The sequence below is a fragment of the Ranitomeya variabilis genome, chromosome 4, assembly GCF_051348905.1.
Source record: "Ranitomeya variabilis isolate aRanVar5 chromosome 4, aRanVar5.hap1, whole genome shotgun sequence".
Taxonomy (NCBI): Eukaryota; Metazoa; Chordata; class Amphibia; order Anura; family Dendrobatidae; genus Ranitomeya; species Ranitomeya variabilis.
The window spans coordinates 331,036,440-331,053,602 of record NC_135235.1 but is presented as its reverse complement, the minus strand read 5'-3'; the positions used below and the strand labels follow the sequence as shown (position 1 = coordinate 331,053,602).

General features: G+C 37.8%; 3 protein-coding genes and 1 long non-coding RNA gene across 4 annotated transcripts; 1 reads left to right on the top strand and 3 right to left on the bottom strand.

The window, feature by feature from the left end:
* Positions 1 to 795: 795 nt before the first annotated feature.
* Positions 796 to 2,270, bottom strand: LOC143767872 (uncharacterized). Its single transcript, XM_077256395.1, has 5 exons — positions 2,059 to 2,270; positions 1,844 to 1,977; positions 1,525 to 1,758; positions 1,354 to 1,422; positions 796 to 949 (listed from the first exon to the last, which is right to left on the bottom strand). The coding sequence occupies exons 2-5, from the start codon at positions 1,924 to 1,926 to the stop codon at positions 796 to 798; spliced, it is 540 nt and encodes a 179-aa protein (XP_077112510.1). The 5' UTR covers positions 1,927 to 1,977; positions 2,059 to 2,270.
* A 2,892-nt stretch (positions 2,271 to 5,162) lies between these two features.
* LOC143764701 (uncharacterized) lies at positions 5,163 to 6,994 on the bottom strand. The gene is made up of 4 exons (XM_077250555.1): positions 6,937 to 6,994; positions 6,462 to 6,728; positions 5,787 to 5,841; positions 5,163 to 5,182 (listed from the first exon to the last, which is right to left on the bottom strand). Exons 1-3 carry the CDS (start codon positions 6,954 to 6,956, stop codon positions 5,787 to 5,789), a joined length of 342 nt encoding a protein of 113 aa, XP_077106670.1. The 5' UTR covers positions 6,957 to 6,994; the 3' UTR covers positions 5,163 to 5,182.
* Positions 6,995 to 9,627: 2,633 nt separating this feature from the next.
* Positions 9,628 to 10,196, bottom strand: LOC143764703 (uncharacterized). Its single transcript, XR_013213254.1, has 3 exons — positions 10,111 to 10,196; positions 9,816 to 10,023; positions 9,628 to 9,722 (listed from the first exon to the last, which is right to left on the bottom strand). It is a non-coding gene; the product is annotated as an uncharacterized LOC143764703 (long non-coding RNA).
* A 2,919-nt stretch (positions 10,197 to 13,115) lies between these two features.
* On the top strand, positions 13,116 to 16,449 carry LOC143767871 (uncharacterized). The gene is made up of 11 exons (XM_077256394.1): positions 13,116 to 13,522; positions 13,610 to 13,663; positions 14,223 to 14,355; positions 14,451 to 14,749; positions 14,846 to 15,032; positions 15,371 to 15,427; positions 15,546 to 15,650; positions 15,743 to 15,879; positions 15,973 to 16,179; positions 16,286 to 16,382; positions 16,444 to 16,449. The coding sequence occupies exons 1-11, from the start codon at positions 13,227 to 13,229 to the stop codon at positions 16,447 to 16,449; spliced, it is 1,578 nt and encodes a 525-aa protein (XP_077112509.1). The 5' UTR covers positions 13,116 to 13,226.
* The last annotated feature ends 714 nt before the right edge of the window (positions 16,450 to 17,163 follow it).

Below are 17,163 nucleotides of genomic sequence, written 5' to 3'. Positions count from 1 at the left end.
TGTAACATTTTACAAATCTCTTCTGCTACTGCATTGAACAATTCTCCAAAGCACACAGGTGCACATACACAAACACACATCTACTGCATATTTACCCATTTTTTACCATTTTAGTAATCATTTCTTTAACTGATGCAATATATCAGTCACTCTTGGTAGGTTCCTTTTCCAGCCTTGATTTTCAATGTGTCGTTCTACTTCTGATATTTTCACATTACTTTTCTGAAGCATTCCTATAAAGAACACATAATTGAATTTTGTAACATGATAATGTAAAATAGATTCCATAAAAAATGGTAAACATTTAAACATCTTACCAGTGATGTGATCAACTCGCATTTTGTTCTGTATCTTCCTCCATCGATCACCAAAGTATCGCCAATTAGTTCTGGACTCTTCTTGACATATGCTCGGTGATGGCACATCCTTCTCCAGAGTAATGGGATATTTTTTAGTAAATCTTTTAAAATGTTCCTCCTTAGACATCAGCTTATGGGTAGGACAACTGTCTTTCTTTTCTTTGGAAATTATTTCTTTTCGCTTTACAGCTCTGAAAAAAAATAAATGCCACATATTAGTGTCAGAAAACTCATTTATAACATTTGAATTTCAAAAATGAATGCCATCAAATTGCTTGTCTTCTTACCTGGTAGATGTTTGTAACCCTGTCTGCCTCTGTCTAGTAGATCTTCTTACAGTGTCATGAGATGATTTTTTGGCATTGAAATGAAAAAAGCATAATGCAACATTGCATGCAAACATTTATTAGTTTAGAACAGTTGTATTATTTTAAGGCTATATCAACCTTGAAATGTACGTTTCACTGTTGATGTCACTTTCGGATTCTTCTTCCTGCCCACTTTGGTGACTTGACTCTTCATTGTCAGTGGCATCTTCATCTTCTTCCTGGCTTTCGTCTGTAGTCTCTACCACTGCTGCATCTTGATTTCTTTACAGAAAACAAGAGAAGCAAAAAGTATTATACTTGGTGATCATACCCAACATTTTTTGCTATGTTTCTATTGACCCCAAAAACCAAGCTCTCATATCCAATCCTTGTGGAGACCCTGTTGGACACAATCCTGCAACAACCTGCTCATTAGGATAGGAAACCTATGGTCTATATTTCTCAGCAAGTAGTAGGATGGCGGTGTATTTTAGAATATAGGTAACGTTGCCTCCTTTTGACAGTTCTCTGACTTGAGCCTCTCTCCAAAGTTGTGGAAATCTGATTTGGATTAAGCCACCCAAATTCATCCGCATCCTCTTGACCCCAAAATTCCAGTTTACCTATCCTTTTTATATTGTATAAGGAGTGAACACCCATTTCTTTGTCCCTTTTCAAAAAATTACCTTGAGGTAGCAGCTTGGGGCCTATTACTGTCATCGTGTCTTCTCTGCGTCACTATTGTATCTTGATTTCTTTTCAGCAGACAAGGGAAAAACAAAAACTATTATACTTGGGAAACAAAAATAATAAATGCCACAAAGCAATAATCATCTGCCCCTTTCTTAATATATTACCGTGAGGTGCTAGCTATGGGCTCATCACTGTTATAAAGTCCTGTCTGCGTAACAAGCTCATGACCGTGGCATATGTCGGTAAGCGTCTTTTCTCTGTAGCTTCTTTCAGCTGTAAGGTTTGTATGAGACAAATATCTTGCAAAAAGACACTTCTCCGAGTCTGAAAATTTTGAAAGAGTTGAGGTTTCACAGACCCTCCTGATAAGCTGGCTGCTGATGCCAGGAACTTTGAATCTAGAAATAAAAAAAGAAAAATATTTAAAATAATGATCCTTACTATTAGAGATTAAGAAATATATTGGCACTAAAAGACTCTTACTTTTCTTGAAGACGTCTGATGTCATTGGATACGTTATAAATCTTCTTTCCGGAGGTATTTATGAAAAATGTGTCATCGGGCATGCAGCTTGATGTCAACTGAGGTCTTATTTTTTCAAAGTAGATATTGAACCACTGTAAAAAAAAAATATAAAAATCAGTGACGGAAAAAACATTAAACCTCTGTATTATAAGAAATACATTTAAAAATATTACTGTTTCTTCTTCCTCATCCAACACAAACGTTGCGACTTGTTGAGATGATGTTTTATGATGCTTCACTCCAATAACAAAGAGATTTTTCCCTTTATATTTGTTCGGTATCCGCTGATTCCATTCAGAAACCTATGAGTCAAGACATAGTTATGTTTGAGGGACAGTAAAATAAAATTAATAAATAGATAGAAGGAAAATTTACTTACACTCATATTTTGTACTACTCCGGGTCTTTGGAGATGTTTTAAGACTAGTATGGCCTCCAGACAATAGAGAATTTCAAGCTTAGTGGCTTTAGTTGAGACTTTTGAGTGCTTGACATTTTGGATACACTTCAAAAAGCTTGGCCTTGCGACATCTAAAACCTTCTGACATTCCCGGGGTGTTTTAGTCGAAGACATCAATGCCTGGTATCTAGAAAAAGGAGTAAACAATATAATTTTATTATACTGCAAATATATATACAGTAGTAATAGATCAAACATAAGATGTAATAACAAGTGTACATTTCATCACAGGCATCAGAAGGTGGTGAGACAGGTTAATTTTAGCAGAGTGATGAACATATTAACACTATAGTAATCATATGGCTGATGGTGGAAAATGCTAATATTTTGCACTCATGAATGTTTAGGTTTTGCTAATGATGTCTGATTGCCTCCCCTTGTGCTATGGCAAGTTATATCAGGGATATTTATATATTGACACCTAACCACATTTCAGTTTACTGAGCGACTCATGTCCTCAGTCACAGAAATTCCAATCTGCCTTATAAGAACATAGTAGTTTAAAATAATTTATTAGGCAAAACTTTTATAATTATGGAAAATATTGGAATTTAATAATGGGTGAGCTTATAATTTACCTTTTTCCCACCACTTCTCTAGAAATACCCTTGCTCAACCTCTTCTGGATATCTTCTGTGACCTCTATAAAGAATTTGCAGGAGTTAAACAGTGTTGCATTGTCTTCAAATAGGTTGGTCGATTTCAAGTTGTATGTCAGGAACCTCAGGACATGTTTCAGATAATTGAAGATGGTCTGATTTGCAAGCTTCATGTCTCGTAGCGTGTTGAAAAATTTATTGGCCTTTTTAATGTCTTTAACAAAGTCCAAACTTGCACGCTGTGCGTTCATGTAGTAAAGAAATCTTGCCACGTCTTGAACCTCTTGTTTATAGTGGGTTACCATTAGTGATTTTTGCAAGTACTGAGAAAAGCCCATCAATATTGGTTCGCGTGTTGAATGTCGCTTGTATAACCCTGCTTTCTTCATTTTCTTCCGTGTATCGGTTGACCATTTACTCAGCAGTGCTCTATAGTTTGGGAGAAAAGTACAACAGATCAGACTTGATGCATTCTATATCACTAGTGATGAGCTTGAGACTTGAGTCAGGCAAGTCTAATGCTCAGATGTGATCAACTTGAGTAGCGAGTAAACTGTAATCAAAGTCTATGAGAGACTCGAGCATTAAAACATACACCCTATATTTGGCAGAGGGGAAAGTGTATAATTAAGTGAAAATCCCCCAAAAATGTGCATCAGACCAGCCTGCAGTATAGCTTCCAGATCTTAATTCCCCACTCATTAATGGCCTAATAGGCACCAATGATGCATGGAGGGCTTTGGAGTAGCACCCTCAAATACTTGTTGAACTTGAGCAAAGTTACCCGAGCACCATGATGCTCGATCGAGCATTTAATAGTGGCAAGCATGCTTGCTTATCACTATGTAACACTTAAAAGACATAAACATTGCATCTATAGTATCCTGACCTCTTTGTCTCTTCATCAAATGTCTCTTCAGTCTCACTTTCTTCACTTTGTTCATCCTCCACTTCTTTAGCTGCCTCCATCTCTACTTGTCCAGGTATGGCATATTTAAGCTCCACAGCAGCAACAGCTGTGCATTGCGGCAATGTGACAACAGAAGATACAGAACTTGATCAATCTTTTTGTTGATCACTCCTATAAAAGATAAAAAAATGACGTGAGCATGGAGATAAAAGCAATGCAGGCATTTATAGGGTTTGACCGATGCAAATAAACAGGGTGCCTCAGTCCCACAAGGTTTGTTAAGGGGTGCAATTATAGTGGTAAGGGTTGTTTCCAGAATCCATGCAAAACACCCCTAAGCACTTGAAAGATGGGCTACAGATTCCATCCCTACTGTTTGCTCCAATAACCTGCAGGTCACTAGGCCTGAAGCCTAGGAAGCTGTAGCGGAGCAAAGACAGCCACAATGTAAATACATCCTTGCATTCACCTGGGTCTTGTTGCCCTGAATAGTGCCTGTGATACAGGAAATGTCAATGCTAAGTGTCGTAGCGCTAACAGCGAAGCAAGCCACATTTCATTATAACATGTCAAGCATAAGTGGACGAAGTATTAGGAAGTGGGCAGCCTGCATATTGCTGCATAATTGCCAACTTCTCTGAAAGCATTTTATAATGAGCGACATTCCTTGCACATCATACAACAGAACATTTGCTGACACACAGTGATGCATATGTCATTAATAGTCTGCTGGATCAAAAACATCTGAGCAACAAACCAGTCGGGTTACCATAGAAGCAGATAGTGCAGAGAATGGCATGCAATATGCATTCATCTTCTGTGCTTTTGCTTCTAGGCCTTAAAATCCCTGCTCATTGGTCACCTAATAGGCAGCAATGATTTGAGAAGGGCACTCGAGTAGCACCCTCAAGCACATGTGGTACTTGGTCGAGTTTATAGGGGACTTGAGCAGCCTTCCCAACCAAGTATCATGTAGTTGTGTATGCACTCGCTAATCACTTTATAGCACTTAAAAGTCATACATATTGCACAAATTGTATTCAGACCTCGGTGTCTCTTCATTCTCCATTTCTTCACATTGTTCTTCCTCTACTTCAGCTGTACATTCTTCATATTCTCTTCCTTCCTCTCCATCAGTCTGATTTTCTTCTGGGGTTTCACTGACCTCAATTTCTTCTGTAGAGGACTGAGGAAACAGTGTCAAATCTCCCTCCAAATCCGCTTGGCCAGGTATGGCATCATCACGATCCTCAGCAGCATTAACTGTGCATTGTGGCAGTGAGATCACAGAGGATGCAGACCTTGATGCAGGTTCTTGTTGCACATTCCTATAAATTAGAAAAAAAATTTTTGTAAGCATGCATGTCATATATAAGCAGGGTGAGCATTTGGGGGGGTTGAATTGTGCAAACAGGGTTCCACACTCCCACAAATAATGTGAAGTTGTGTCATCGGGTTGTTTCAGGAGGCCGCATAAAACACCCCTAAGGACTTGGAAGGTGGCATAAAAGAACCTGTGGATCCCATCCCCACTGAGAGCCATGGAATCCTGCACCCGATTCTGTGCGATTGTCAGGCTCTCAGTCAATGAACCGTCACCATGGAAGTGACCCATCAAATGTGTTAGTGTTTTACACCTCAATCAATCAAAAGGCCAAGAATAACAGCACACATAAATTTTCTTGACAAAAGTTAATGGTCAAAGATAGATAGATAGATAAATAGGATAGATTTTATATTGTGCTGTTTGGTGAACTTTCAGGCATTGCACCTTCTTCCCCCTTGAAAGTGACTGACATGTTTATAAAGGTTGAAAATGACCCCGGAGTTTGATAAGCACTTACTAATATGCTGCAAATAAAGTTGTCACTCCTAGAATACTAGGACTATTTAGTGACTGAGCGGAAAAGCAAGTAAAAGCCATGCATTCACCTAATTACTTGTAGCTTGATTGAAATGCAAATAGATGTCTGGCTTCTTTAGAAACCTATGGCAGAGGAAATGTGTATTGTTTGTTTGTAGAGGGTGCTACAATATGTAGGTGTCAAACCTGCTGTGTAAGGCTCAACATGTCCTCTGTGGTCAAAGAAAATGATTCAATGACAACTTCACTACAACTTCATGAATAAAGCAGACAGATACAAGGCCTTTTCAACACATTTGTCCAACATGTCCTAATTATTATATATATATATATATATATATATATATATATATAGGGAAAGAGAGAGTGACAGCGCGAGAGAGGTTGACAGCGTTACATGTTCAGTATTCAGTATTTGTACACCAAGGGGTCACTGAATGATTTCTCCCCCATTCTCACTGCATAGTATTTATATATGCAGCATATTAGGAAGTCTATTCAGTGGCCTTAGGTCTTGGTGTACAAGTACTGACTATATGAGATCATTGATAGGGCAATTAAATATAGTGAGTGAAACAAGAACTTGTGAAGGCACTAGCAGAAATTATAAGAACTTTTTTATTTTATTAATTATGATTGGTAGGGTGGGATAGATTTGGGGGTTGGAGTATAAAAGACACTCTTGCAACTGACTTTAGATTGGCTCTGGATATAAGACTTACAAAGACAGTGAAAAAACATACCTGGCCACAGTTGGTTTGTTCACTATTACAAATCCTCTGGTCTCCAGAAAGGGTACAACATTGTCCAAGGATCCAAGAGACATGATGTCTTGATAATCTAGGATGGTGCCTTTAGAAGCAATATTGACAAGGGTTTTCTTGGCCTGTTCCAAAACAGCTTTTATCGCCTCATCTGAGTTGAATTTCATGCACTTTCTGCGCAGATGTGTAGAGAGTATTTTTTCAGGACTGAGGCAGAATGGACATGTCATTGGAGTTCTATTGTGCCTGTTATATAAGAGGGTTAGAGTTTATAAATTAAAATAGACAGTTGTTTTCATAGGACCACAAAGTGCATTCTCAAATTTAGCCACAAGATGTCCCAATAAATGACACTAACCCCCTATAAGTCATGTACTGTACATAGCCTAGCATGGAGCTGGGTGCTTAGCACATTTAATAAAACATCATATATGCTTTATGTAAAGCAACTTACACTTTGGAAGCAGGATCCATGTCTGTAGCTTGAACTTGGTATCCCAAAGGTAAGCCTTTGAAAAAAATATGAATTTATCGCCTCAGGCTGGCAATAGAAAGGCAGATGACTGAAATATCCAAGTCCAGTGACCAAAATAAGGCAAAACAATAGGAAAATAGCAAAACAAATCAAGAATTATTCAATAGTTTGGTAGCGTTCTTAGCAGCAAAGCAACTAAGCACATATGAGCAAAAGACTCAATAGCAAATGTAGCTGCACAGGAGAGGTGGGAATCTTCATTTATGGTCTTCCTTATCAGTAGGCAGGGCAATAAATTCCAGAGATGCAGGCCTACACATTTCCTTAGAGGTCCTTTAGACAGACATATTGGCAGATGTGATGGTTAAGTGGTAATAATATGACTTGCACTTAATGCTGTTCTGCTCCCATTCACTATACACTGGCTCTGGTCCAGGTTAATATCACCCAACCTATTAAATCTTGATTTTTAGATTACATTCAACACAGGAAGAAAATACGGTAGTGTGAACACAGCCATAAACAAATAAAAAATAATAAGGAAAACGTTTTCTACTTTACTTTCACTTACAGCTGTGATTTTTACAACTAATTACTGGCCGCATTTCCTGCCGACAATTAGTGGGAAACCACAGCTGCACATATGGAGCTGTCCACTCAGCATAGGAGAAAATCATGGAGGCGCGGACATTACAATAATGTGAGTAATGTGTGCCTTCCGTGATTTTCACAGGCTCTGACAGGCTCCCATTCACTGCAATGGGAGCCGAGGTCCGTGAGCTGCAAACAGAATGGTCAAGACCATTCTTTTTGCGGCCGTTGTCAGAGCTTTGTCACGGCCGTCCACATGGCCGTAGGGATAGTTTCTTGACGGGGGAAAATTAATTCCCTGCTGCCAAGAATGCCCTGTGGCCATGTATTTCACTGGAACCGTGAAAACCTTATTCATAATACCAGGTTTTCACTCCAGTGTGTACACAGCCTAAGCACAATAATGACACATATGTGCTTTACATCAATATTCTATACACCAAGAACATTTCAAATTTGAACAATTCAAAAAATATAATATAAAATAATAAAATACTGTCTGTGGGTTTTTTTAAACAGCACATGAAGGCATCTAGATTAGCCAAAGCTGATAGTCCTCCTTGTATGGAAATAAAAAAGTCGATTTTTTTGGATCTGACAGTAATCTTTTCTTCTTCTTTTCATCTTTCTCAACATGAAAAAGGTCCACATCCATTTTATTTTTTATAAATATAGGTTCTTATTTTTCATTATCCGATTCATTATTTCATATATCTTTTCTTCCATTAAGCAATATTTCGTTAACTCTTGGCCTGTTGTTGTTCCATCCCTGGTTTCTGATGCATTCATTCAGTTCCTCTTCTTCTGGTCTTTTGTCTTGAAACAATCCTGTTGTGAAAATGTAAAAAAAAATTGTAATATGGTAATGTGATATAGATACTAAACAATGTTTATTACAAATGCCTTGATTAGATGGGTTAGGTACACAGCTCAACAGTGTCACATAGGATAGGATTAGATACACAGCTCAGAAGAATGTATCATGCAGGATAAATTGATACCCAGCTCAGCAGATAGTATGACACAGGATTGGAGTAAATACATGGCCCACAAGACAGTATCAAACAGGAGAGGATTAGGTACACAGGTCAGCAGACAGTGTCATTCAAGATTGGAATAGACACATGGTTCTGCATTAAAGGGTTAGATAGGATTATAAAATTGTGTGGGATTAGATACATGGCATAGGAACATCTTACTGATAATATAGTACACACACGCAGTTTGTTCTGCTTCTTCCTCCACTGATCATAAATCTGTTTCCCATGCGTTTCAGATTCTTTCCTACATTTTTTGTATGATGGTGCATCCTTGTCTAAAGTTAGAGGATATTTTATTTCAAATCTTTTAAATTCTTCTTCCTTGGAGCTCAACAAAGCAGAAGGACAAGTGTCTTTATCTTTCTCATTCACAGTATCCACTTCCATTGCAGTCCTGTAAAATATAAATGTTTTAGTAACAGATCACATAAAAATAGTCAACCTGATGCACCAAGGCTGGAGACAACCACACGACTATTCAGATACTTACGCTGATGTTGAAGCCTCCTCTTGAATTTTTCTGGTCAAGTTTGATGCTCTGATCAGCATGTCCATTGTGTTTTCCCGATAAACACGGACCGCAGTACTGTTGCTATGTGCCAGATACTTCAAAAAGTGATCTTTATCAGTGCTCTCTTTACAATTTGCACCGACAAACGTTTCTGCCATCCGTCTCGCTATCTGGCTGGTTACTGGCTTCAATCTAAATCTGTATAATAAAAGAAAATTAAGTGAATCATTTTATTATGATCATGTAGACTTATTAACTAATAGTTTCTATTTGAAAAGACCTACTTGGTATGAAGTCTTGCAATATCATTTGAAACATTGTAGATTTTTTTCTCCCGTTGATGAAATAAAAAATCTGTTATTTTCGTTGTTTGGCTTTAAGAATGTGGGCCTCACTTTTTCAAAGTAGATATCAAACCACTGGAATAGAAAATAAAAAAATAAAATAAAGAACGACAGAGAGGGGGCACAGAGAGAGAAAGGCATACAGAGCTGTAATGTACTTACGCTTTCCTCTTCTTTAGTTAAAATTACTGTTGCCACCTGATTTGCCGCTGTCTTGTGCTCATACACAGTAATACCTACATGATTCGATTTATGTATTCTATCTTTCCACTCATCGACCTGTAAGATCAAAAAATAACATACATTAATTTAAAAAACTCAACCCTATATTGCTCATTAACATAAAGCAATATAAAGCTCAAAGCTGTTGACCGTCATATGCTGAACAACACCAGGTCTCTGCAGCTTTCTGACAATGATAAGCGCTTCCAAATACTGAAGAATTGTCAATTTTTCGTCCACATGTAGATTTTTCCCTTCTTTTGCCAGCCCTAAGACACGCATAAAAGTAGATTTTGCAACGTTCAGGATGTTTTCTAGCTGGTTTGGTGTCTGAGTTCCATCTCTCAAACATTTCTGTCTGTGAAAAGAAATATGAATGAGAACTGATATTGAATGAATGAATGAAAACTTAATTAAAAAACGTGTTTTAGACCAGTTTTTTTACTTCTTTGCAACATTTTCTTTAGATATTCCTTTGCTGAGCCTCTTTTGGAACACCTCCAGTTGATCAACGAAGATACAAAGTGCATCATACACTTTCTTGTCTTTGTGTATGAGATCAGTGGAGTTTTTCATATAAGCAAGAAACCGCTTCAAACTTTTTTGATAATTGCAGACAGTCTGATGAGTGTTGCCAATTTCCAGAAGCTTTGAAAAATATTCATTAGTCTTTTGGATGTTAAAAACAAATTCCATTGATGGCTTATCATTGTCCATAAAATACAGGAAACGAGCAACATTCTCGGCCTGAAAATGATAATGTAAAATATAATTAATAATAATGTAACTATGGCTTAAAGGCCCCAATGCAAAGTATGGTCACCCCATCATAATTTACTGATATATGTAAATATAGTGAATAACACAGGATCATGGATATATACTGACTAGCTGCACTGCAGTATACAGGAGTGGAGGGTAATCACTGCTACCCCTATATACTGCAGTGCATTCAGTCCATGTATACCAATGATTACCACGAATATACACTGACTAGCTTCACTGCAATATGTAGGGGTGAAGAGTGATCTGTGTTACCCCAATATGTGGCAGTACAACCAGTTCATATATAAATGATTACCATGAAGATACACTGACTAGATGCACTGCAGTATATAGGGGTGGAGAGTAATAGGCTATACCTCTATATATGGCAGTACAACCAGTCTGTGTATATCCATGTGATCCCAGATATAAAATACCTGGCTGTCCTGCAGTAAATAGGCGTGGAGTATTATTGGTGCCATCTTATTTGTATGATAACTAGTTTTCTTACCTCCTGTTTGTGCCGTTGGACGGCTAGGGTATTTGAAAGGAAGTTTACAAAGCCGGAAAGAAGTTCTGTCTTCAGGGAGTGCTTCATATACATGTTAGAATCTGCCATTTTTTTCCTCAAGGGGTTGCTCCATGAAATCTTGGGTTCACTTGCTTTTATCTCCAGTGATGAATTTTCTTTTTCTTCTTCCTCTACTTTAGGTTCACATTCAGATGCCATTCCTGTTTCTTCAATTATTTTTTCACAAGTGTCTTTTTCATCTGAATCAATTATCCTGATCACATCTTCCTCTTGATTTGTAATACCAGTATTGCATGTTTGTGGGCTGTCACAGAATAAGGAACAAGTTACATTTCCAACAAATGCATGGATGGTTAAAAGAGGTCTGTCTGCATCAGTTATGCACAGCTTTACATTTTTCCTATATATCTATGATTTGATACGAAAATGAAAGTTCTGCAGATTCTACTTTTTACACTTTAAAAGGAACCTGTCATCATGAAAATGCAATGTAATATATCAAAAAAAGTTGCTGAAGATGGAAGGGATTAATATAGTTCAGGGGTGGGGAACCCTCGCCCTCCAGCTGTGGGAGAACTACAATTCCCAGCATGCCTCAACTGCTGCAAGTTGCTAGGGCATGCTGGGAGTTGTAGTTTTATAACAGCTGGAAGACCAAGGTTCCCCACCCCTGATATAGATAGATGGGAACTTAAAATGGGAAAAAAACTAAAAAGAATTTAAAAAATTGTATTTGTCCGTTCAGGTCTACCCCATTTTATCATTCTGTTTAATAAACCTTGATGTCCTTTGGATAGGAGCGCCTATGTGTTTTATACTGAACTTTTTTTTCAGACATTTATAAAAGACTATAACCATTTCTATTTCTATGTACACACAAATCTACTTGTAGATATCAATGAATCTTGGAGATTACTTACCATTTCTTCTTACATCCAGGGTTAATTTGTTCTCTACATGGAACATCCTCTTGACCAACAGTCTGTTCTCTTTCCAGGATGCTTGATTCTTCTGTACTTTTGAAACTGTTATTCCTGAAATGACGAAATGCACAAATTATTATTAATCATTTTTTTTTACTTGTTATAAAAGGGAAACATTGTAGATTCTATATGACAAACCTTGGCACAAGAGGCTTATTGTAGAGTACAAATCCACGTCCTTCAAGGAACTTAAGGACACTATCCAGACATTTCCCATCACACACCAGGTTGGAGACCTCTCTGTAGTCAATGGCAATTCCTTTGGAAGCTACGGCTACCAAGTTGTTTTTTGCTTTAGCAAGTGTTGCCTTTATTTCATCTTTGCTGCGGTACTTCATGCATTTCCTGCGCAAGTGAGTAGACAGGATATTATCTGTTTTGAAACAGATAGGGCAGGTCATTGGAGTCCTATTGTGCCTGTTTACAAATAAATAAATAAGAAAGGAATTTCAACTACTTAGAAAGAATTCTGCATGACATTGGTAAGCAAAGAATGATGAACAATCAATATACTTACACTGTTGATTCCATATCTGTTTCCGATGTGTCTAGAGTTGAGTAAAGCTTTCAAGAAAGCTGCTGGAATCAACCTTTAAGTGGACAAAAAAACCTGAAAAATTAGCAGAGACCAGTATCAGAAAGAGCTGAGAGTCAGATTTCCAAAAGTGATCTGAAAAAGTGTTCTCAGAACCTGACTTATATACAGAAAGTGGCCATACCTTGACCAATGAGATTGCTCCCTTAAAAGTCTTTTAATTAAAGAATGCAAATGTTTGACTAACATGTAACTCCTCATCAGTGGGGTGCAGGACTGCCCTGATTTCATACCTGATGTGTATGGCTCCAATGATAGTGTCAGTGGGCTCACAAGCTGAATGGGGCAGGTGGTGATACAGCTGGGGGGTAAATATCGGTGTTTAGTGGCCTAGAGCAGTGGAGTGCTTCAATGGCCTAGTTTCACACCTGTTAGGAATGACTCCAATGCCAGAGTGTCTGGCTGTCTCCTTAGCAGTTAAATAAATGTTAATTAATGAACCACAAGTTAAAAGAAGTGTGAAAAGCAAATAAAAGTTTGAAATCCAAATGTTACATTTGAATTGTGCTACTGGGTGTATGGCTGGCTCCAGCCTACCCTCTTTGATATATGTGACTGTTGACATATGTGTCTGTTTCAAAATAAAATCCCATGACACCTCAGTCACTTCAACTGTATATAAAGCGTACAGATTCCAGGCTCACAGTTCAGTCTTGAGCAAGATATCACCGATTTAGTGTTGAGCAATGTCTTCCATCAAGAAAAAGAGTCATAGCCTGCTCATCTGCAAGATCTGCATGAAGCATCAAGAGAAGTTGTCAGTGCATCTTCGCAGAGTTTGCATGAAAAGAGCGACCGATGCTGAGATCACTGAAGCTGTGATAGAAGCAAGGCAAAACAAGCATAAACTGCTGGCATCTTTGAGTATTGTTTCATATCAGGATCTGAATTTCAGAAAAAGTCGCTTTTCTGACCCTCAGGAGTTCTTTGCAGACTTTTTGAAGAGTCGTGGTTGCATCATTCCTGATCAACCATCTACAAGGTATGTATCTATATATATTTAATGTTTTTTTATTCTAATAATTTAATATGCTTATTTTCTAACTCATGATTCATTGTATATCTCCAGGCAACCTTCCATGGAAGAGGCTCAGTCTGAAGGTGAAGTCAGTGAAGTGGCTATGTAAGTTCAATTTATTAGCAGTCTAAAGGCCTTGAAGGTCTACCAATTTGCTTTGTAACATGGTGATGTGAGCGGTGGTGACAGTACATTTCATATCATGATCAGCCTGGTTTTAGCATTGACTTGGCAAGGTAGCTGGCACACATCATGCCCTTGCTCCCTTGAAAATCTGATGCTGTAACCAAGCACAGCATGAGGCGACACTAAGCAGGAAGCAGGTTCCATCCTCACCTGTGTGCTGGCAATTGTTTCTGGGTCCCCCAGGCTTCTGTGGTTCTTCATGTCTATTATGGACAGGAGAAGCAAAACAACTTTAGAAGGACCCAGAGAGTGCTGCCGGCAGCAACCAGGTGAGGACTCTATGGTGCTGAACAGTGCTACATGGGCAGAGCTTGGCATGTAGCATAGCTGACAGCTCAGCTACATCACAATATGAATGTACTTTTCCATCTATAAAGATAAACTTTATCTTATATATGTTTCTGTACATCTATCCCTTTATCTATGGATCATCTAACAGTAGCATGTGCACTAACCTTTCACTTTCTTTTGATTTCAGGACAAGTTCCCCTCTGCGTAAGAAACTTTTTCAAGCTGGTTTTCACAACAAATATGACATTGATTTGCCGGTGTTGATCTCCTTTAAACAGTACTTGGAGAAGAACTTTTCTGAGTTATGCATTAGGCAAATGGTCAGTAGGATTTGAATTGTTCTCTATGATGCATGCATTGTATGACTATTCCTTGAATGTGCAATGCAGAAACTGACATCTTGTGTATATTTTAGGTGGAAAATGTTTCCAGGTATCTATATTTCATGAACCCAGATGGCATCTCCCTAGAATTCATGAATGACTTGGAAAATACAAAGAGGTTTGTCAGCACCCTCTTAAGTCTGAAGACATCTCGGTGCACAGTGAAAAAGTACTTGAAGCACAGTCAACATTTTGTCAGATTTGCTATTTCTGAAGACTTTCCCAATGACATAGGTGATGACAGAAAACAGGCTGCTGACAATTTTCTGGCAAGCCTAATAGAAATTAATAAGGAAATGATCCCAAAAGATGAGAAGGACAAGAAAAAGCAGTAAGTATCTCTAAGTATGCTAGATGATTATGAATAAATGTGTTTATGGCCATAAAAAATATAAACATCATCATAACTGCCTTCTCTCGTTCTCAGGTTTCTTAGACCCAAAGACAGTCGAAAGGTTCTTATTTCAGAAAAAGCCACTATGGACGGTATATTCGCAAAGGCAGAATTGGGCGAGGAGTTGAACACTGAAGAAAAGATGCTTGCTTGTTTGCACCTTGAGGCCTTGCTGATGTTGAAACATCTTCAAAAACCATCCATCATCCATAATCTGACAGTAAGTTTTAATTGTTAGTTCAGCCCATAGGCCTCATTAACTTTTTGTGTTTGTCTTATCCCAGACAATGTTTTTCACATTGTTGGAAAAGTTTTTCCTTTGTGCCTTTCTACATTGCATTTGTATTACTATGTGTTATATAGAGTGGTTGATATTCCAGTTTAAAAGGGTTGTCCAAAATGTAAAAAAGCAGGGCTGCTTTATTACTGAACTACACCTGTCCATAGGTAAAGTGTGTTACGGTAGCTGATCTCCATCATAGTGATGCAGCTCATGTGAAATATCACTTCTAGCCTATAAACAGGTATTAAGCGGTTTTTCTGTTTCTCTTTTCCCAGACAACCTCTTTTATAAAGTTTGAAAATATTGCAAATGTGTTATCTTACATTTTATTGGTATTGCTATGTATTACATTATGTATTATGTAAATAATTTGTGAAATATTATTAATTATTTCAGCTCATCGACTAATGACAGATCTTCTAAACCTCATTAACTTTATTTCTCTTACAGGTAAAGGAGTGGGTTGAAAGGAAGTTCTCCCGCTTTCAAAACCAGAAGGTGGCTATTATCTCTTCTGATGAGACCATCATCGTGCTAGAAGAAGAGGAAGAGCTTGTAAGCATTAAGTCATTTACTGTCAATGTGTTGCATGTTTCTATTTTATTAATTGGCAAGCAAGTCAGTAATGCAATGTTTTCCTTTACCAGCTCTTCAACATTTACTATAAATTCATCAGACCGACTCAGCTGGTCAAGGATGCACACACAGTTGACTGCTTCTTTGTAACATCTAAGGGACAGCCTATAAAAAATGCCTCAAAGGACTTGTCAAGATTTCATGAGAAGTGGAATGTACATGTAATAACGAGCCACCATTTTTTTTTTTTTTTTAATGTTAATTAAACTATGCTAACAGTGGCTTCAATAATCTTTTTTAGGCTTCAACTACCTTCAGTTACCTGTAAAGAGGCAAGAGATGCATTTGACAAGTGGGCACTGATGAATCTTTCCAATGAAAAAAGAGATCTTGTATATACCTATATCAACATTAAAGATCTAAAAGATACGGTTAGAAAGAGTCATCTGCTTGAAGGCATGCATATTCTGGCCACACTGAAGTCCGATCATCAAGGAGAGAGCTCCAGGTAAGTGTCGTTTTTGTTCTCAACCATTCCTCACCAACCATGATGGTAGATCCTCCATGACTATAGATCAACTATAGTAATTGACATGCATCTCTGTGTAATCTAGAAAAAGGAAGAGGACAGAAAATGACTTGGAAGACAATGAAGAAGGAGAACAAGATGAAGAAGATGCATCATATACAGAGGAAAATAAGGGTTTAAAAGTAGAGGCTTTCAAGAGGCTGCTTAAAAGATGTCCAGCTGATATAAATGCGCGACCTCCAGCCATAGCCGTGTGTGCAGAATCAAGTGGAAACTTTGCACAATACACACAAGACAAATGGAGAAGGATGCAGAAGGAGCTTCGAATAGATAATGTTGTTGGTAAGTTGTGTGTATTTGTTTTTTTTTTCAGAATCTATTATTCTGATATAACCAGTTGTTAACCCTAGCATGCATACCTGGTGCGTTTTAGGCCTCCTAGCTTATTTGCTTGCAATTTTCTACAAAAATAGTCTAGTTAAAATTTTGAAACTATATAATTACTCAAGCATGCATTGTTGGTAATTTCCAGTTGATTACATATTTTTGTGTGATAAGCATTTTGGGATATTAATGCTTTTTTTAGGAAATACAACATATTTCAATAACTGCGGCTTTTTAGGCCATGTTCACACATTCAGTATTTGGTCCGTTTTTTACCTCAGTATTTGTAAGCCAAAACCTGGAGTGGAACAATCAGAGGAAAAGTATAATAGAAACACATGCACCACTTCTGTATTTATCACCCACTCCTGGTTTTGACTTATATATACTAAGGTAAACTACTGAACGTGTGAACGTGGCCTTAGGTCTATGTTATGTTCATTATTTCACAACACTTTGTTTTCATAAGTCACTGTGTTATTGCAGTGAACTAGACCGTGAGCACTGCTCCAGTAGGTGCACGGGTAGGTTCCCACACCATATAGCTAGTAAATATAACAAAACCCGGCACTCAACTTC